The following is a 21,962-nucleotide window of genomic DNA, read 5'->3' as shown; positions in this document are numbered from 1 at the left end:
AAGCCTGTGCAGAAGCAGGTCTATCGTTCCTTCTATTGTCGTCTCATTGCTGATCTCCAGTTCCTCAGCTAGAGCTGGATTCCGCAGTGTGTTGCAGAAAGGCTCCTCTTGAGTTTTCACATTCTCGTGCGATCAGAGCGCTGCATTTAAACTCTTGCACAACTGTGGAAAAGATGGCAATTGTTGCGGGGAGCAAGCAGAGATGAGAGGGCTCCAACATTCTTTGCAGGGCAAGGACCCTAGCAATGGTAAGATGTGATTTGGCACACATTATTGTGTTTTCTTTTTTCTGGCCATGCCTCCCCTTTGTCTAACGTGAGAGTTGTCGTAAGTGGTTGTGCCTTCTGCGGATGATACACAGCACAAAGTTTGAAATAAAGGGTGGATTGATCACAGGCTGCTCTTGTTGCGTAGGAAAGGATGTTTAGAAGAGCTTATGAAAATGTTTTTCTGAGGACTGTTTTGTTGCATGATTGAGCTTGTATTGCAAAAACCAGGAACATCTGTGGAGAATGATGTTGCACATTGTGTTGCATGACAGCTTTCCCTCACCACAACCATTGCTAGGCCGTTAGCCAGAGACCACCTGGAGGTATTTAGGGCCCATTCAAACTATTAGGCTTAACTTTGGGCCTAATGGCTCGGGCAGAGCATCCCATCTGGAAGCTGCTGATGCGAGAAAAAGAATGCGATCACATATCATCCATGTTCAACAGGACCCCCACCACACCACCCCCCTGGCCAATGAAGGTTTTCTATCAAGTCCTTTATGTCATTTATTCTGGGTGTGGGTGGGTGTGTGTGTCTTCACTGGTCTTATTCTGTTACTTAGCAGTTTATAGGATTAGATTATGTAAAGTTGTAGGTCACTATTGAAACCTTGAAGCATTTATAAGGATTAGTTTAGTTTATCTTATCTGAATATTCTTTCTTAACTTATTACATGCTTATTAGAAGATTCATTCCTGCAGCCTTAGAATGATAATGCTTTATATAAAAGTGTAAGTTATATTCTGTGATACCCCATTTGTAAGCGATGATTCTTAATAATTATGCAAATTGATGATCATACATCTGCAAAATATCGGCTTAATGTCACTACATAGTAAACTAGAATGGCACTCAGTAGAACCACATTTAAATTCATTAGATCCAGATTTTTTTTTTTGATCTGCACCAAAATGCATAAAAATCAGTCCCCCAAACATGGCTGATTGTTTTTATCCAGATCCATGAATTATTCTCTGAGAAATCAACGAAAAAAAATTCCTGGATCCGCCCCCTGATTCAGATCTGCATCAACATTAAATGTGTTTAAATGTAAATTTCATGTAAATCTGTTGTAGTTTTACCAACAAACAGCGTAACAAATAAACGCAGACGAAATATAACCTCCTTGGCAGAATAACTATTGAGTATTATGTAAGGATTATAATATAGTCTGCTTTGTGGGTGTGGTTTAATCAGATGAGATTGACAGCTGCAGACAACTCAATAACTGTCATTGATTGATTAAAAATTGCTAAATGAAAAGCTCAGGAATAGAAAACTCAATCTTTATCAACTGCGATGCTGCTCGACCCCATCAGTTAGAGTTAGAGTTTCATTGGGGACCTTTTTAAAGAAGAAAGTATCCGAACTCATTTAACCATTAAAGATTCATTTATTTCAAAGTCACTTCAAAACCATCATCAACAGAAACAGCGAGTTACTTATCTGTACAAACAAATGGTCGACACCTCAAACAGATCTCAGTGATGCTGTTCTTGGTGCTAAATGTGGACGGACTTGGGAGACGAATGGAAAAAACACTGCGGTCCCATTCCCAAGTAGAAAACAAAAAACTAACTTTAAGTGCAATAACTTATTGCAACAGCACATTATATAAAGACACAATCAGAAGTAGAAATACTTGATTAATATACAAAAAAGCTGCGTGAAGCAATAAGAAAATTAGAAAGAAATTTCAACCTCGGAAAAAGGCCAGAGCAACTCTTCAGAAAAACACGCAGAACATAATTTTACACGTCTTGGCAATATTACTGTAATACTTCATCGGCTTATCTCTGGAGGTTCTTTATTTGACAAATAAGCAAAAAAAATGTACAAGCAAAAAGAACAATATCATTTATTTTGTTCACGTTCACACAATACGACATCATAACCATGGATTTCAATTTATTTCAGTAGTATCAACACGGACGGAGCTGCAGAGGAGTGGAGCCTTGAGGGAGGACCAGCGAGAAGTCATACACATTTATTTTACATTTATTTTCACTACATCCTGTTTTTGTCCTGAACTTTTGAAGGATGCTTTTGACTTTCACCCCTCACATTCAACAAAATCTGAATTAACTCAAATTACTTTTCCTAAACTGAATGAACTCGTGGCTCAGTTTCATTCATTTCATTCGCCTAATCGAGAAAATAATGAAGAATGATGTATAATGTAGAAAAATCTATACTGAAACTGCTTGTTGGTTGCAGTCCTACTCTCTGGTAGGAGGGCTGTAACGGTCACTCATATGTTGCAATGATCAACCAGCGTTGAGCCAGACCTTCCTGCCATCATCCACACAGGGGAAAAGAAAACGGATCTGTGGCCCTGCGGGCGTCATCGAGGGATCAGCCAAAAGAGCTGATGAAGCCTGGCTCTGGCCTCAGCCTGCAGCCCAGCTCTGGTGACAAACTTATTCCAGCAGGGTAACACACACACAGACACCCCTGCAATCACTGGACACACTCACCGCATTCCTGTCGTCCAGCTCTAATGTCTCCACATTACCTAAACGTTACAGAACGCTCCTCTGGAACGATGAGGGCCACTGATTCGGCCTGCAGTCTCTGGCACGGGACGGATTGCGTGAGCGAGCGACGAGTCCGGGAGTCGTCTCTGCTGAGCGCACGTCTAACGGTGAATTGATTATTACAGCTCGTGTGCAGCTTGTCTTCACCGTGTACACTGTGGTGTTCACAGGGCAGGACAGCTCAGTCTGATGCTAATTACGTGTATCTATTGCCGTCGGCTGGAAGTTGGCGCGGTTAGTTGGTGTTGACGGCTGCTGCTGTGTGTTGCTGCGCCCTGTCTGCCAGTGGTCACACACTGCTTCCTGTAACCTGAGGCCTGAGCCTCGCAGGGGGAGCCTGTGGAGGCAGACCTGGGGGAGGAAATGACACACTGGTTTGAAATTGCTGCCAATCCAGTGTCTGCCCTCCTCCCAGACTAACCTGGCACAGGCCACGTCTGCTCTTGCTCAATTAGACTCTGTTCACTTATTGCATTCAGCCTCTGTCTTAGTTTGAAGGGGCGTAAACCACCCACAGCAGGCAAAGACCAAATTAACCTTTTATAACCAAATATTGTTTTTGCTTTGATGGACGGTTTGCACTGGAAAGTGACAGAAAATAAATAAATATTGAGTCTCATTGAGTTACCTTATTTTCTTAAATGGCTTTTAAAATGTAAATACTAATTTACACATTATGTGAGATGAGTTTCGAGAGGCAGTTGCACAAACAACACAAATGATGTGAGTGGGACAGGATGGATGGAATAAAAAAAATTAAGCTAAATGAAGTAAATAGTATGAATCAAGCTTAACTCTGTAAATGAGAATACTGTACGATACGGCTGGTTTGAGTTCCTGCATCAAGGTATTTTGTAAACCATGTATCTTATATTACCTATTTTACTTAAACCTATGTGAATCGTACCCAGTTTATCAGGGAATAAACCCAATGAGACCTGAGAGATAAAGGAATCAAGAATGAACGTCCAACTACCATCTTCGTCTCAGTCACATCTCTGAGCTTCTCTCACTTTCAGCATCTGCTGATTGTCACAGTTGTTATCTTGGTTGCTGTGGCCGCTGTAATGGCCTCTGTTATCTCCACAGTCTCTCCCTGTTCATTTGACCTGTGTTATCATTAGTGCTCTCAGGAAAAGTCCCTCCTCCCTCGCAGCGCTGGCCCGCGGCTGCTCCGGAGAAGGGGGCCCAGTGGGGGCAGGGTGGAGCTGGGCTGGGACATCATGTGGCCCAGGAGATGGCTGCACTGTGTTCCTTGGCCTTCATACGCAGCGCAGCTATGCTGGAGGACTTGCGGTCTGGATCAACATTGAGATCATAGCCATTGATTCCCCCGCCCATCCCGGGACCCCCAAACAGGCTGCCCATATGCGTCTGTCCCATGTGGCTGCTTCCAGGACTGGACACGCCAAGGAAGTCGGAGACGCCTCCGGGGCCGTGAGGGTGAGGGGGCATGCAGGATGGGACAGAGTCACAAGGCACGACGCAGCCGGGCACTGGGGACGCTCCACTGCTGCTCCCGATCCATGAAGGGTTCTGGATCTGGAGGACGAGAGCGACAGAATGAGAATAAAGTTGCTTGCAGACATGCACTGAACTACAGATATTCTCCTAAAATATTCCAGAAGGGCTGTATTTGAGAACACATGTCAGTTGCTGTGGAGAATTCAACATGAAAAAGTCCGGAGAATTCACTGCAAGAAAGTGTTTTGTTGATGACATTTCTAACGTGAACGCAAAACGATTAATCGAAATTTACGCAGTAAAGCAAACAAGGTTCTCATAATTTCCATCCTGTGGTTAGTCCCAAATTCACACTACATCCTAATTCTACGTAATATTTACAACACATTAAGTCTCATAGTATTCTGTTTTTATGTCAACACTAAACAGTATCGTAACAGGATACACAACGTGTGATGTTGGATGTGAATCAAACTGTGACTTTGGGAAACTTCGGCCTAGTGAACTTGACACATCAAAATGTTTTTTCCTCGGTTAATATGTTTTTTTTGTTGTTTTTCCACGATTTTAGGGGGAGTATTTTCCTCACCATCCATGATTTATTCTAATTTTTTCCATCTGTGCGCAGCTCCTCCATCGCCTTTGTGCATTGCATTGTGGGATAATTGTATCCATGGACAGCAGCCTCAAAAATGTACTGTATTTATTCTGCAGTCTGTCTTGTCTCATGTCAGCACATAATAAAAACCCGTGTGAATCGGTGCAGTTTGGATCTGGGCTCGCAAAGATTTTTTTTTACCTGTGCATAGTTCTCAGGCCGAGTCAGTAGAGGCAGCTCGTAAGCGGTGGAGAAGTGTGTGCGGACCTGTTGCATCTGGCCGAAACGTTCCCTCTTCCTCCACTTGGCTCTGCGATTCTGAAACCACACCTGCAAAGAAAACAGTCCATGAGGGAAATACCTCAAAATACACACCAGCCACTACTAAACAAAACTCAAACGCCATCTTAACATGAATAAATATCTCTTTTAGCTTTCAAGTCCCACACAGTAGAACCCCCCCGGTGCCTTTTCACTAACCGGGGCCTTCCTCTCTGTTCAGCAAGACTGAGAGACTGAACCACATAAAATGAAGATAGTGGAGCAAATAAATTCTGGAGCACATGAAAGTCCAGGCCGGGGTTTTAAGACTTGACGTGTCTTTAAAGTGCCGTCCACACGGGCCTATTGATGTGAAAGTGGTGAGTCTCCCCTGGTGCTGCGCGTTTCAGCTCCTCCCTTTGAAACGCGGGCGTCTGCCTCCCTTCAGGCTGCCAGCGTCGACAGATCCACATCTGGGCCTGTAGCCGTTCATAAATCACACAGAGAAAAAGGTGTGCTCTCCCCCACATGTCAGCACAGAGGGATGCATCGGGGAATCCCTCTGTTTCATCCATGAAACTCAAGTTCAACTTAAGAATATGATTTTTTTTTTTCTACCTCTCGATCTATGGGTTTATTCAGTATTGTTTACGTAGTGTATGAGTTAGGAGTTTCTGGGTCATTTGAGATTGAGAGACGTGGCACTTTGTAGAAAAGGTAGAATCCTGCTGACAGACAAAGTGCAGGCTACTAAGGCCACCTCTCCCTGTGGACGGCACAGGAGGAAAGCAGGACCGAAGAGTGGAAGAGGGTTGTGAAAGAGAGAGCAACAAAGTAAGTTTTAGAAGAATCCACAGGAGTAATTTTAATATTATCTGTATTAACTGTCAATGCTGTTTCATTCAATAATACAGGATACTCTATATACTATTGTTGTACTCTTAAATACACATCAGTTTTATGTCTGTCCATCGTGGAAGGGATTTCTTCTTACACTTTTTGAGGTTTCTTTCCTCTTTTTTTTATCTCCAGATTGTAAACAATTTTAAGATCATAAAAATCTGTAAATATTGATCAGATAAAAAAAAAAAAAAATAGCATTTGAGTCATTGTTTGTGTTAATATAACAGCCACAGACTGACTAGACGTTTACACCTTGTAGAACATAATTATCGTAATTATCCTTTAACATGAGCCATTTATTTTTTTCCCTTCACTTTCACATCTTTTAATAATTGGTTAAACATTTCCTGGCCGGGCTTCTAAACTGCGTAATAGCACAAACATGTCTGCTCACACAGGTTTTATGTACAGTAGATTGAGGTTGAAACCATTTGTCAGTCAGTAATTAAAAAAACATGTAAATTGCTGAACACGTTATTTAAAGATAATAAGCCAGAATTAAATGGTTAGAGGTTTTCCTCTGTTCCTGAATGTGAATCATTTCTGATTTGTTCAGTCTTTAACGAAAATAGTTTAAATCCCTTTGAGGTTTGGACTTAAGACATTCAAATTGTCAACTTGTGACATTAATGAATATTTGTCATCTGATTATTTATAGAAAAAAACGATCAATTGGTTTTGTCTGAATAAACTCACTGAGACGGTGAGACCACCTCCAAATGTGACTTGAATCTTATCAGCAAAAATCTCATTTCATGTTGTTTTTTTTTCTTTCACTGCCATCAACGCTCTTTAAAATCAACTTAGATACAGTCTGGATACCACAAAACAGATTTGGGCTGTTAGCCTCACAAGGCCTATGTCATCGTGTGCAGAGTGATGACAGGGCTGGACTCAACCATTTTCTGTCTGCGCCCACAGTCGGTCTGATTTTGGTATTATATGGTACTTTGGTAGTGTTGCGATCTCCGCCATACACATTTACATTCATAGCACTTACAGTGGCACAGAACCATCCCTGACACAATGCTCACAGTTACTATTTATTGGATGTCTTTGAAAATATGTTTGTTTATTTTGTGGGTGGGGCAGGTTGCACTCATGCTGACAGGTTGGTTAGTGACAGACAGGTATGCCAACCTATCATATCATCCAGTCCGAATTAATTGATTGGTTAACAGACACCGTTTTTTTTCCTTTTGTTTGCAGACTACTTTATTTATTGTTGTCTATTTGCATGTTAAGATTTCTCCAAATAAGATAAGGTACATCAGAAACAACCTACCAACCCTACCTTCCCTAACCACCATGCCAGGTTAACCCAATTGCCACCTCACTTATCCCTCTTGTCTTTTGTTTTCTCTCTTCCTTTCTTTTCTTTCCCAGCCATGGAAAGTTGTGATGTCTGTTGATCCGTATTCTTTAAAAGATAATTTTCTCACATCTCCATGCAGGAGAATAGCCGAGTAGAGTGGGAATCTGGGACTCTCCACATGTTTATCTGTATCTATTTGTTAGTTGTCTGAATCTTATCCTCCCGAGAGGGAAGGGGGAAACTTCTTCAAAGAGAGAAGAGAGAGCGATCCTGCCTTGACACAGGGGTTTGAACTTGGATTGTGGGTTGATTCCCAGCCCAATCAGCTTGTGGTTTTCACAGTCCATGACATGCAATTTTGCCTCAGTCAACCTCTTCAAATCCCCCCTCCTCAGATTTCTCACTGACCATTTCTATCTGAGTACGACAGTGTAGTGACAAACACGAGCTGTCACACAAAGATTTGATCTCCACACGTATATGATCTCATAACCTCATGCTTGTTTTTCACCCAGTAACTGGCTGGTTCATTTTCAAAGAGAAGACCATATATGGCGTCCTATGGTCGCCTACATATAGCTGCTGCGTGTGTTTTTGCAAGAAGGTGACGTAAAGAAATTCTTTGGGTCAGCTGGCGAGATTAGAGGACAGCTCATCCTGGCCAAGAGGTAAACGGATATCTTGGGTTGTGACCGAACCTCAACGTCAAGGTGAGGGGTCGTTGCCCTTTTAATTATATCATATGTTTGGAGGGGGAAGGATAGGAGGTGCAGTCCGTTATATTCCCCTCAGGATTTGGGGTCTATTATTGTTTTAAAGTTTGTCATGTCTTAAATTTAGTGGCTCTTTGGTTTTGTTAACCCAAAACATCACAGGTTTTCCAAACGTAATCCTCAAGGCTTGACCTTTGTATACCCGTGTAAAGCATATGGACAGGTATAGGTTAGGTATCCAGACATGACACAGTTTGATTGGGCAGAGGTTGATATTAGACCCCGAATTTTTGCCCCTCATGTATCTCAACATCAAAATGGCCTCTTCATTTCTCGCCTCGAACCAATGCTGCGAGAAACCTTGGTGTCAATGTTGGAGCCAACATCTTGACCAACTATCCTTTTCAGACTATTCTGGATCTGTCTCCTTATTGTGCCACTGATGTCACTTCACTGCTTGTCGACTATCACTTCCAAACTCAACTCACCAACACTTGTCTACAGAGCTAAACTCAATCAAATATAATAATGCTTTGTCTCGACCACTGTGTTTCTCCAAGGAACGTCCTCTGGTGTTCAAGAACCTGTTAAAGACTCATCTACACTGAGAGCACCTCTATCACATCTAACATCCTAACATGACTGACTTGTACTTTCCTCTGACACTCTTATTGAACAGATTTAGCACTAAGTTTAGCTGTGGGTTGTAGATAGATACTAGACCCCGGTAATGTATCTAATTTTTGTTTATCATCAAGACCTTTGTAGTATTTCTGTATAATTTCACTAAAACGTCAAAACGCCCTATCTCGCAATGTTAAAGAAAGTAAATAATACATTCCTGCGTCCACCCCTCGATCCAAAACCAAAATTTAATGGGTTCTTCCCGGACCCAAACCACATCCTTCCACCAAGATTTGTGGTAATCCGTCCAGTAGTTTTTGTGTAATGCTGCTAACGAACAGACAAACAAACAATGAAACCATAACCTCGTTGGCGGTGGTAAAAATACTAACCACCTGGATGAAAATATTTACACATAAAATACACTTTTAAGATGCACCTCTTCCTTCTAATCAAAACATGGTCTCTTGGCTCAAGTTGTGCAGAATAAACCAAATCCAAAATATTATAAGGAAGTTGCAATACAAGTCAATAAGTTTTATTGGTATATATGGCTGTTTTACAAGAGCAAAAAGACCAATAACCTAAATTAGGTAATACAGGTACAAGTTGATTTTTTTTTTATGGCTGATGTAATACTTTTATACAGATCATTACCTGTAAGTTTTATGATTCTGGAAATACACTGCTAGTAAATAATTTTCACAGATTGTATATACTATTTATAAATTGTATTATTACGACTTTGATGGCTCAGGCTGTGTCTGAGGTTAAAGTCTGTAAGATTAATACTGTTCATGTATTTCAAAGCTCCACTATCAGTTTAACATATGAAGTTTTATCAGTTACGGAGCCGTCATCTTAATTGTGATGGATCGAGATAACTCCCCTTCCCTCCTCCCCTCATCTTAATCTCTTTGTCGTTCTCTCCCTCCCCTCGGTCGAAGCTCAGCCTCTCCTCTCCCACTCCAGCACCCCCATCCCCCGCCGTCGACCCCTCTCCGTGTCGCTCTCCTCCCTCCTTCCTTTTAAGTCAGCGAGGGGAAGTGGGGATATTGGAAAGTGAGATGGGAGAATGTTCAAACTGGAGCTTGTTTTCATTTCATGTTTAATTTCCTGACGCCTAAGCCCTTGGCTTTCCGCAGCTAACCCCTCTGACCTTTTGGAGGCGTGTAGACAAGAGCAGGCGCACACACACACACACACACACACACACACACACACACACACACACACACACACACACACATTCACACACGCACACAAAGGATACACACAGAAAACACACATTTACATACTATGTTATTAACTAAATTAAAAGTTAGTCACTAACTGATGATTTCTAATGTGGACACTCCTTTTTACAAACAGGCAAACAAGGTCTGAACACTTACATGCCCCTTGTCGTTGTTTCTGCGTACTGAGTGTGTCATGTTTCACAGAGCGTTTGCTTTGCCTTTGAATGGCAGAAGGAATGAGACTCAAGCCAAATAGTTTGGCAGGAAGATCATTCAGGGAACATTATGAAGTCAGATGTGTCCTTTGCTGCTCCGTGTCTCCTATTCCCCAACCTATAACGTTTCTACGTTTGTCAAAGAGGAAGGCTTTTGGTGTTACAGGAGTGTCACCATTATCGCAAATTCATTTTATTGTTTCTCAAAATGCACAATGACCCATTTTATATATTTACTGTATGATAGTGAAATGCACGATATCTACCAAGTGCAAACGCTTACATAGCCTTGTTTATTTTATTTCGCCAACATCTGCAATGAAGGTGGCTCAGTGCCTTTGGAGCTCAATGTGCTTGGCGGTGATACAGTAATTGCTAAAGACGTTGACAGCAAAAGGCAGCTTACAGAGCCATTAAAGAGCTTTATTTATGCTCCAGAGCCAGCAGGCAGGGAGAGAGGAAGAGGGAGAGAGGGAGGGCAAAGTGCACAACTCCAAAAGCAGCTTTGAAGTTCAGCCGTCGCACCTCATCTCTGTCATCCACGACCACGGCAATTGATAGACTGCTTCAGCAGTCAATCTCACACACAACCTCCTCCTCCTCCTCCATAAAAAAAAAAAGTAGGCAGTGTGGTGAAGTTCAAGTCTGAGGTTGAGAGCAAATTGTACTAAATAAACTGGTGGCAGCAAAAGTCGCAGATTTGATTATGGAAAACTGCCGCCTAGTTTATGAAGACATTCATCTTCAAACTGAGGAGGAAACTGTAGGACCTTGACACTGGCATTTTGGCAGAAAACATCTGTATTCTGGATTTGAATAGCTGTTCTCTCTGAGATGAAAAGGATTCTCCGGTCGCTTGCCAAGCTTCGAGTGCCCCTTGGTATTCAACAATTGGATATCCCTGGACTTTGTCTTGATGGACCTTCAGTTGAAATTGTGGGGTTTAGTCTTGATTGCACGCATATTTCGGGCCTGATTTTAGAAGTACGGGTCAAACCCCACAGTGACTCAACAGAGTCTGTTGTGTGCCTGTCAGATGAGGAAGTTAATTATATTCATCTGGGGAATAGATGGGTCTGTGTGAACGCAACATCAATATACTTATTTTACTGTACCACCACAAGGACCCGGCCAGGTTCTCTGTCCCTGACTGTGTCTTGCACTATGTATGGAAATTGAAACTGGCATCTCAAAGTGTTTTTTATATCCTTGCCAAATAGCTTTGATGACTTTTCTTAGCTTTTTTTCCATGTGTTTTCCCTCCCTGCCTCCAGTGTTGTGCAGTGAAGTAGTTTGAACACGGTAGTGCTGGGGAGAAACCCTTGGCCTCTGACCTTCTTGCAGAGCCTGCAGCATGTAAGAGCTAAGTGCAGAGTATTCCCTTAGTCCCACCCATCCCACTCTGATCTAAAACTGGCAGGCAGAAAGAGAGATTCAGAACAATAGGCCTTGCTGTCTGCTGTTCCCAACAATCTTTGTCAACATGCCAGTCTTAACTCTCCCAGCCCTTTTTCTCAGTTCCCTGAGTGGTTATTAGCATGCAAACATGGACGACCGCCCTCACACAATACAGCTCAATCTCATGGAGGCTTCCCAAGCTGGAACCACAGCATCATTTCAGGAAGTGCCTCAAAACAACATACGTTCATGTTCAAGTGACAAAGCGGCCCTGGTCATTTTGATGTGAGAAAAAAAAGGATTTTAGTCCGTCTGTGTACGGAGGAGGTTGGGGTTAATCAATGGGTTGACAAAACATTGGAAATTGATGTTTGTTTCCTGTTTCAAACACATAATTGACTCTTTTAACAAGATTAAAATTATTCCCAAACCATATCCACGTAAGTATTATTGTAAACATGACACCAAAGCTCCTCTAATTTTGACCCAAACCACTATGTTTCGTTACCTTGAACAAACCCATCTATTTTAACCCAAATCTAACCTTAACCCCCCCAAACTCTCTTGCTTACTTCACCGAGACAATTTTGTCCCTAAACCAACCAAACCATATCCACATCATACAACATTGTTTAACACTGATTTTAAATGAATTTAAGGACATGTTGTTCCATGTCAATGCATAGAAAGTTTTTTGCCGGTGTTACACTTGGTGTCCTCACCTGCACACGAGCCTCCGTCAGGTCCGTCCTCAGTGCCAGCTGCTCACGGGCATAAACATCTGGGTAATGTGTCTTCTGGAAGACTTTCTCCAGCTCCTCCAGCTGGTAGCTGGTGAAGGTTGTGCGATTGCGCCTCTTCTTGCCTTTGTTACTCTCAGCCTCACTTTTGTCCATGGGGCTGGAGAGGTCCGAGCCCGGCCGCTCGCTCGGTCCCTTCACGCCAGGCTCCTTCAGGTTCAGGTAGCTGCCTTCCATCCCAGGAGGGTCCACGTTCTGGGGCAACTCGGACTCTGTCAGGCCGCTGTTGTCTTTACCTGCATTTATTGAATTTAACAAAGGGCCACAAAGAAACAAGATTACAATCAATCATATTGTGTTCTTTTAAAGGTGCACTCCACCAATTTTACACATGAGGATCCATTTATACGTTTGAAAGTATTTGTATGATATTTTGTGTTATTGTATATGAATTGATGAAACTCCCCAAAAAATCCTTGTCGATTCTATTTAAAAAAAAAAAAATTTTCAGGCATTTCACCCTTATTGACACGATTGCAATGTGTGAAATAGGGAGAGAGTGTGAGGAAAGACAGCAAAGGGCCAAGACAGAATCGAACCCACAACCATTACAGGAGGAGTCAAACCTCTGCATGCGGGGCCCATAGATTTTTAAGTTAAAGTAAATCAAAATTTAGGTTTCAGCTGAAGTATAATTTCAACATTAAGCATGAAAAATGTAAAGAACCATCACAGTTGTTTATTAATATATATATTCTTATATAAGGATATAATCATATAATCATATTCTTACTCTATATTATTACTTTCAAACAACCTATTTTTATCAACTTTCTAACTATTTTAGAGCTGAACAAATAAAGACACATAGTCCTGTAGTTGCTAATGTATAATGGGGATATTCAGCAAAGCAAAACTTTCTTTACATGTGGCTAAATAAAAACCATGGTGCCTCACATTAACGTCAGGGAGCGTGTCTGCTCATCATCACGTTACCACATCCACATGAAATGACATTTACTTTAGGCTTACATCACCTCTGCGATGTTTTACTCTGAGGCTCACAGGCCTTGTCTGCATGCAGCGAGTCTCACAGTCACAAAGAAGAAATGTCTTTTTCTGTTTGAAAGCTATGTCACTACACATTGGCGTGACCCCTGACACAACCTTAGCAGGCCTCTCCCTCTCATCTCTCAATCACGCCACATGAAATCCGAGCCACGCGAAACCTGCTCCGTCTCGACGCCGTGTATGGTGGGCCTTGTGTGCGGGGGGCGACCACGCTTCCCCCCGCAGCCTTGCCCCTCACATGTAAACAACATTGTGTTTGTCACCTTCAATTTCGCGAGCGTCCATTTTGTGACAGACCACGCTCTGTTCCTGTCAGCGAAACGGCAGCTTTTTTGTTTCCTTTCAGGAGATGAAGAAAGCTGTCCCTTCTCCTTCAATAAACAAACAACCGTGTGAATAAATAAGCTGAAGGGGCTCTGGTTGCGGGCCAGTGAGAACAGCGCGCTCTGTCAGACTCTCTGTTTGCCTTTCCTGCCAGTGGGCACGGGGAGCTCGCCCTGTCCCAACTGTATTGGTTCGAAACCAGCGCATAATGGTCTCCTCCACATAAACAGATTTGTGAGTCTTGTGCAACACCAGCGTTATTTCGGTCCTGCAACATTTTTCTCTGAGGTAGATCAAGTTGAGCATGATTAACTTAATAGTTTTGTGCTAATGTGCGTGCATTTTACTTTGTCACTTTCCATTCTTGTCACGAGTGATGTCAGTAATGAATACTGTCACTCTCTGAAGCCCAGTGCGTTGGCTGACAGAGAGTTGACACCGTGTGGCACTGGTGACTCTCTGAGCCAAGTGTTTTAGTGGTTAGTAAGACGACTGAATAGTTTGGGAGTGATGAAGCTAGGCGGTGGCTGTCTCCACATGCATGTTTGTTTTCATGGATTAGTACGCCTTTGGCTAGAGTGTCCCACAATGAGCTGTCAATCGTCATCCCCTCGAAAACTGCAGCAGCCCTCCCCTGCTCTCTGGCTCCATCTTGCCCCAATCGAGACGCTAATGGAACAACACAGCTTGCCCAGCTGGAGTTCATGACCTCATATTGCTGTGGCCCACCTGTCAGACCCTCTTATAGTCTCGGCGCGCAGGCAGATGTTCTGACATCACCAACCCCTGCACTGGCCTCCTACACTCAAGAACTGTGCAATATTTTATTATTCTAGCCCTGGGCAGGAGCGTGGATGCAGCGTTAAGAAGTAAGACAGGTCAACTCCAGGTTTTCTGTTTGGCATTCGCATCAGTCAGAGAATATGCAATCATGCCCCTGAGCAAGGCACATATCCTGTTAGAGAGCCCAGCTGTGTGCAGGGGTGAGGGGATGGAAAGATGGAGCTGTTTGACGTTTTTCAGGACTATATCGCCAACATTTACTTTGGCACCAGACAAGCAGTTCTACCTCCAAGGAGTAAGAAAATATACCTATTTGCTTTCTTAACAAGAATTAAAAACCTTATTGTCTGTACAGTAAATGTGAACCTACCGGAGCAGCCAGTTAGCCTAGCTTAGCATAGAGCCTGGAAAAAGCTTAGACTGGAATCTGCATTGATTGCAACAGTTCCACTTCAAACGATATCTTTTCTCTGTCTCATACTCCAAACTCATCTCTCTTCTCTCTGTCAGGCTAACCACGCAATTGTTCACCACAAACATCTTCAAGTATTCCCGCATGCTTAGCTGTCTCTTCTGCACGCTGTTCTGCAGAACGCTGCCATCGCACAATGCTTTCTTTCTGGAGCCAAGATTCCACTGCGTTGGCTCTAGGTTCTTTTGGCTTTCGGGGGAATGTGTTTTCCGACTGTTTCAGGATTCACCAACATATATGTGATTGCTCCGCATATCGCCGGCTGATCCCGCAATTTGCCAGAATGACTGGGTGACAAGCTGCAGACCTCTTCAGTTAGCTGAGGTCAGATGTTTACTAGGGTCAGCAATTTAATCACCGCTGAAAACGGAGAGAAAACATCAAAGTGTAATTTAACTAGTTGTAAAGCAACAGGGCACCCTCTCAGTTTTTATGGAATAGGACGGGGAGGGTCAAGTGAAGCCAAATAAAAGAAACACTATAAATTAGTAACCTGGGGAAGGGTTAATGACCAAACACTAAATAGGGAAGGGAATGCTTTTAAACAGAGTGCTCTAAAACGCAGTCTCGGAGCTGATAGCAGTCTGCGACTATATGGTTCTCCGCTCATCACACCTCTATATGGACCAAATAAAGTCCGATATTCCATCAGCTTTGGCCGTCAACAGGTGACTATTCCTTCTGCATTCACTGCTGCTTCACGGCTGGATTTTTCCACATGCGGCGCAGTCCTGATGTTGACTGTTGTCTCCTCGGTGGAAGGGAGGCTCCCAGATGTTCCCGAGGAGAGATCTATGTCAGCGGCTCACGCAGGAATGCAGATTCCCTGGGAAAGTGAAAAATCTTTCTGCTCAGCCTCAGCTCCTGATAAATTGACACGATCATGACCTCACTACTGTCATAATACCTTGGGCTGTGGCTGTCTCTGTCTCATATCAAACACCACAGGAATAGTTTGTGTGTGTTATTTTCTTGGAGTGTATAAGTGGAGGAAGTACACAGGTTTTCTTCTTAATGTTAAAATACCACCTTGATAGAATTTTATTATAAAAGTGCCTGTTTGGCGAAATGCAGCGAATCGCTACACAGTCAAACGCACTGACCGCTCAAGGTCAAGACAAAGTTAAGTTATTATTCTAACCTTTTCAATGTTTTGATTGTATTTTGTGTTGGAAGTTTTGGTTGGAAGAGAAACATTAAGTAATAAAAGAATCCTTAAAGGAGGGAATTAGAATCACATGTGATTATAAATGATCCTCTGTAACCTCTCCCTGTCTAGTGAAGGTCTGAAATACATTCCACCATCACATTTATACTGTCAATCACACTGTTATCACATTTTCATGTAGTAGCTTTGCCTCTTTCTAATCATTGAGCTGCATAAAGAAAGTTTGTGGTGCAGCAGTGTCACTCAATGACACAGTGGAGACAGTGTCAGGCCTGGACACTGTCTCCACGGCTCTTCACTGGATCGTCCTTCTTCTGGCTAAACACCCTGAAAATAAAACCCCTCCTGGCTTTTATTTTAGAAAATATATATCAAAGCAAAATGAGTCCTATTGTTAATCATGGACCTAAAGAGATCATGACATATAATACCAGTTCTGTAATGTCCAATATTTTGACTTTCTTGTGTTTACATTTCAGTCAATAAGCTTTCCTCTTTTTTTATGACAATAACATAGAAATGTGTGGTCACGTTTGCATTATTCAAGATCTCTTACAAATGTTTAAATTCAACCATTACCAACCAGTAAAAGCACAGATAAAAAGATAAAAGGCTTCTCAAGTAAAAGTAGCACATTAATGTTTCTTGAATAAAAGTAAGTAAGGTTTTGCTTTTAAATATACTTAAAAGTAAAAGTACTTGCTGAGTGTAGCCTATTCTCTAATGCAATGATCTACTGCATCATAATGGCCAGAGTCCAGAGATGCCGTTGCTGTAGGAGGCGGAGTCTAATGTTACGTGCCTGCTCTGATTGGATGAATGGACCAATTCCCCTCTCATTATTGATTAGGCGAAAGCACAGATCTGACATTTACTTTAGGCTTTGCGGAGGCACCTTCCCCGAGCGAGGCGGCTGTAGGTAAAAGGCCAAGACCTGCCGTGTTCGCTGCACAACAGCATGAGAGAAGATCATTATGTAGGTAATGAAAAGTCCTCATTAGACAAAACTTTTTTTTTTCCCCCTTTCATGGCAGGAAAAGTGCTGCTGCTTCACCTCCTGAGTCACACATTTATTTCAGCCATTAGGTTTTTTAACAAGTCAGGAATCCATGCTCTCAACCATTGACTTATTGTGTATTCTAATTCATTCTGCTTTCACAGACACACGCCGGCACGATCACAGGTGTCACTTTAGCATTTGCTTATTGTTAACATGGACCCAATGTGTTACTCATCAGCGCATGCATATCCGGTGAAATCACTTCCCCGAGCCTTTTAACATGTACTTAGAGCAATGTATTTTGACAGGATGCTTTTTAAACGGTGCCAGGACTTTTTTTGGGGTTCTTGTTTTGGTTTTCATATGCTGAGAAAAAAATGTTTTACATATCACAGGATGCTTCGATATCCGACTGGAAAGGAGGAGGGGTCTGCTCGAGAGTATAAACACTGACAAGCTGTATTTTATAACTGCGTAATTTTCTTTAAATGGTCATTTTCTAAAAAGGACAATGATGATGAGGCACAAACCGCCTTTAGAAAGTACCAGTATGACCACAAATGCTTCCTTTGTGTATCAACAAACGCAGAACTCAACCTCAGGATCGACCACAGGCCCATAAACACCAGGGTTTTTCAGATTTGAGCTCCCTTCATAAAGAAAATGCGATGATTGCAAAGATAGTGGATGCAACAGTGTATGCAGTGCATCTCAAAGTCACAGAGTTCAGTAAAGTACATGCATGTAAACAGTCATTCCCACACGTGTGCGGCCTTCCCAGAAACCCCAAAGCCTCTCAAATCATTACCCAATCTCCACGTCCATTTCTGACTCTTTGCTTGTTTGCACAAGGTATTGTTGAGACAGGGTTATGTAAACCAGTCCCACTTTGTCATCTCAGGGACTCTGTGTAGCTTTGCAGATCTGATGTTTGGGGAGTATGAATAATAACTATATAGGAGCCAGTAATGCACATCTGCCTTAGATTAATGCAGACCTCTCCCGCAGTGCTGACCTGCATTCCTCAGCGCTCGATCACCTCCGGGGTTTTTATTTCATTCATGGCTTGTGTGAGCAGGTAGGTGGCTCCATCCGTCCCTGTCCTCGCTGTGGGACAGTCTCGCCCATGAGCGTGCACTTAAATGAACAGACCTGCCAGGCAGAGGAACTACTGTGCAGGAATATGTGGATTTACTCTTTCAGAGATGATTTTCCATTTTAATTGGTTATGCACAACCTTGACCTTACAGAACAGCCTCCTGAGCGTTAAATAGAATATCTGAGTATGAATTTTAGAATCACGTTCAAGCTCTTAGATTTTGATCATCTTAGTTGACACTCACCAGTGAATAAAGTGATTAGAAATAATTTTCCAAAATGTTTGGAAGTGTCCTGGTTTAAAAGTATGTATATTTCACATTCATATCAACAGTGTCCGTGCGGTAAATCTACATCTCTACCTCCGCTGCAAAAATGTTCATGGCCTATTAATTGCAAATATTAACATTCATAAAATGTTTGAGTATTTGTACAAAGAGATACATTTGAGTGATACATTTTTTTTTGTCACTTTTTGACCTTTGACAACCTCTGAATGCCACATACAGACAAAACATTTTATAGAATTCTGCATGAGTTTATATAGCTGAAGTTGCCACACAGAAAACCTCCCCAAGGACTTGAGAGGACTTTTGTCATCATGGTGCGGAGATAAACCATCAGCATTGAGCAATATATCTCCCGTTGAGGACCACACATAACAGCACAAGCCTGTTGACGCCTGAGGCTTTGGCGAGACCCCAAAGTATCCTCCCCAGAGCCATGATGCCTTCATCTGGCTGCAACATTTTCAATAATAACATTGCAGAGCTCTCCTCAAGGGAGACATGTCGCATTTAATGATGGTGTTTAAACGGTTCTGTCAATGCACTTGCCAGATCAGTTCACTTCAGTGCAGGGGGTGCTGCACACTGTTGGAGGTATATAGTGCTGAAAAAAAGTGTGTGAAAATAAAAAGTGACTCTGGTTGTTTCTCAGGAAAACACATTAGTTTGCACTTTATGGATGTGTTTTGGCAAAGTGTGGTTGGGACTACTGCACAAAAAAATAGTTAACTGTCTTAATTGGTCCCACTGAGCAGGACTAAGAGAAGTTCAATTTGATTTATTACACCTTAAAGTAACTTAATCACTATTACGCATTTAGTGTCTTTAATTTTGTTTTTTTATGTTTACTTCCAATGCGCAAATCATGTCAAAGGTTGCTGCTGCATACGTTTCGATCATGACGCTTAAATTTCAGCCATGATCATAACAGATGTTTTCCTCTGTAACGGCATGATAAACATCTGGACTGGAAATATACAGGCGCCAACGGGTCTGATCGCTAAACAAAATATATTTTCATTTTGTAACCAAGTAACCAATCAAAATGTAATGGCAGTATATTATATTTTGTTCATTATTATATTTAAGGGATCATGCTATTTTGACCTGTTGTCCCACTCATCAGGTCCTTTTGCCCGTAAGAAGGTTTTTAGTATTTTATTTTAAAGCTTTTAATGTCTCATAAACAGGACAGTAAAATGTCTGCTTATTTTAAACTATTTTACAGCGCAACGAATTGTCCTGAGACTCCGTACAGACGCACAGTTTAATTTTCTGATTATTGATATTTGTCAGAATCTGAAAACAAAATGTTTAAATCTATATCTGAATGGACATTTTATTCTGGTTCCCACATGGTGAGATCGTGGCCTAAACGCTGCGCCAGTTGTCATTCAGTTCTTCTGTTTGTTATGAAAGACGTAGGCCTACTTGTGTTGAAAATAATTTACAACAAATAAAATCAATCAAAATAAAGGAAGTAGCGTTAAATTAAAGTAGTCCAGCTGACTTTCTTCATTTTGACCAGAGTGAGATTTTCCGTTTGTGCGCGTGTGTGTTTGCAGACGTGCCTCGGTGACATGTAGGCCTAGAAAATATTTGAATAATTTTTATATTTAAAATTGATGACATGTATTTGTCAGCGGTTATTTATGCAGAAAATAACTGAAAATAAAACGCTGCGGTTGTGGGTCATGTGAGATTTGTGACACAGATGCTGCGGGAGGAAATTATAAATGCAAGGATGTGGTTGGTGAAAACGGGGACTTGTAGTCTGTTAATGTCATTAGGTCAATAAACACAAAATAAATTAAACCCAAGTCCTATTATCTTCATCAAATCTCAGTCAGAGCGAAGACTCTGCATAAAGGAAATTCATGGAATGGACTCAGTACTTAAACTGTATATCTTGCAAACTGCAAAAATCAAATTGACTCATGCAGGGTTAATGATTAAAATCTGTATTATTTGTAGTTCTATCATTTTATCTCAAATATACTCCCATACCAAAAAAAGTAGGATGTAGCCTGCGTTCACATATTAAAAGTATTTTCTCCTGTTTGCTCACATTGCACATATCACACTAGTAACAAGTACCTACTCCGCACAGTTAAATTATGAATTAATAGTAGAAACACACACAGATCTGTTGAGTGAAAGTAGAGAAAGGCTCCCCTCTCTCCCTCTCTCCCTCACTCTCCCTCTCCCTCTGTTCCTCACACGCTGTGTTTGACATTACAGTAACTTTCCACCATCGCCTACAAACATCCCCTCTTGTCTTGCATTTCCGTCAAACCTCGGGGCCAACATGTTGCCTCGCACAGTCACACTATATGCGCGCCCTTCTCTCTTGCGTGCGCACTCACCGTAGCAGGGAATGAGCGTCCCGTTGTGCGCGCTGTCCGGGTGCAGCTTGCTGCCTTCGGGCGGAGTCTTGCAGCTCGGCCGCTGCATGAAGAGCTGGTACTTGCTGAAGGTGCCCTCCTCCGTGCCATCCAGCGACTGGCACTCCGACTGGAAGGGGCTCCGGGACTTCTCCCCGTACCCCTGCCCTTTGCCCGGGATGAACGTGGGGCTGTACTTGCTCTCTGCGCTCGGGAAAGTCCTGAACGGGTTGTTGGCCTGGTGCTCCCTACCTTGCGCAGCGGTGGCTGTGCTATAATATGAATCCATCGATGTCATATCGCAGTATGAGACGCACGTATCTGCGTTCATACTTAAAAAAAAGTGATATTACGGGGGCTGAAAAAATCCACACTGTTCGTCTTCTCCTCTTCTCCCTCCCTCCGTCACAGATCTTCTCCCGCAGACTCACGGTGACGCGCGCTTCATGCACACACACGCTCACACTGGCGCATCTGGGACTGGTTAGAAAAATGAATCAGATGTTTTCCAGAGACTGCAGACTGAACAAATGCTAAAAGCCCCCTGAAGGTTTGTCGGGGTAAAGAGAAAATGCCTTGCTCAAGCTGATGCCGCCTCAGTAGCCTCTCTCTCACACACACACTCACTCTCACACACACCCACACACACACACCTCACAGCCCGACCTTCAGGCTCCTGCGCACACATGTGAAGTACAGGCCCACACTGAGCTCCTGCCTTATGCAGCCAGTAGAAATGGGAGGTCAAGCTCATGGAGGAGGAGGAGGGGGAAGCTTTTTTTGGTGAACACGCGGGAGACACAACACATGACATTAATGCAATAAGAGGATGAATATAACAGCTTTGATTCCTGCTGCTGCACCACTGAACATCACATAACTCCTCACTTTGAAACAACTCTATTCATATCAAACTTTTAAGCCTTTTTTCCATCTCTAACATGGGAGTCACACTATTATAATAATAATAATAATAATAATAATAATAATAATAATAATAATAATAATAATAATAAAATTGATTTGTATAGCGTTTCAAGGAACCCACAGACACTTTACATTAAATTTAAACCTTGACATAATCATATCTTAAAGCATT

The 21,962-nt window shown here is 42.3% G+C and overlaps 1 protein-coding gene across 1 annotated transcript; it reads right to left on the bottom strand.

The window, feature by feature from the left end:
• Positions 1 to 1,647: 1,647 nt before the first annotated feature.
• On the bottom strand, positions 1,648 to 21,528 carry alx4b (ALX homeobox 4b). Its single transcript, XM_034587593.1, has 4 exons — positions 20,846 to 21,528; positions 12,259 to 12,572; positions 5,071 to 5,199; positions 1,648 to 4,349 (listed from the first exon to the last, which is right to left on the bottom strand). Exons 1-4 carry the CDS (start codon positions 21,192 to 21,194, stop codon positions 4,029 to 4,031), a joined length of 1,113 nt encoding a protein of 370 aa, XP_034443484.1. The 5' UTR covers positions 21,195 to 21,528; the 3' UTR covers positions 1,648 to 4,028.
• Positions 21,529 to 21,962: the final 434 nt, after the last annotated feature.

Source organism: Hippoglossus hippoglossus, chromosome 6, assembly GCF_009819705.1.
Source record: "Hippoglossus hippoglossus isolate fHipHip1 chromosome 6, fHipHip1.pri, whole genome shotgun sequence".
In the NCBI taxonomy this organism is placed as follows: domain Eukaryota; kingdom Metazoa; phylum Chordata; class Actinopteri; order Pleuronectiformes; family Pleuronectidae; genus Hippoglossus; species Hippoglossus hippoglossus.
This window is presented reverse-complemented; position numbering and strand designations above follow the sequence as displayed.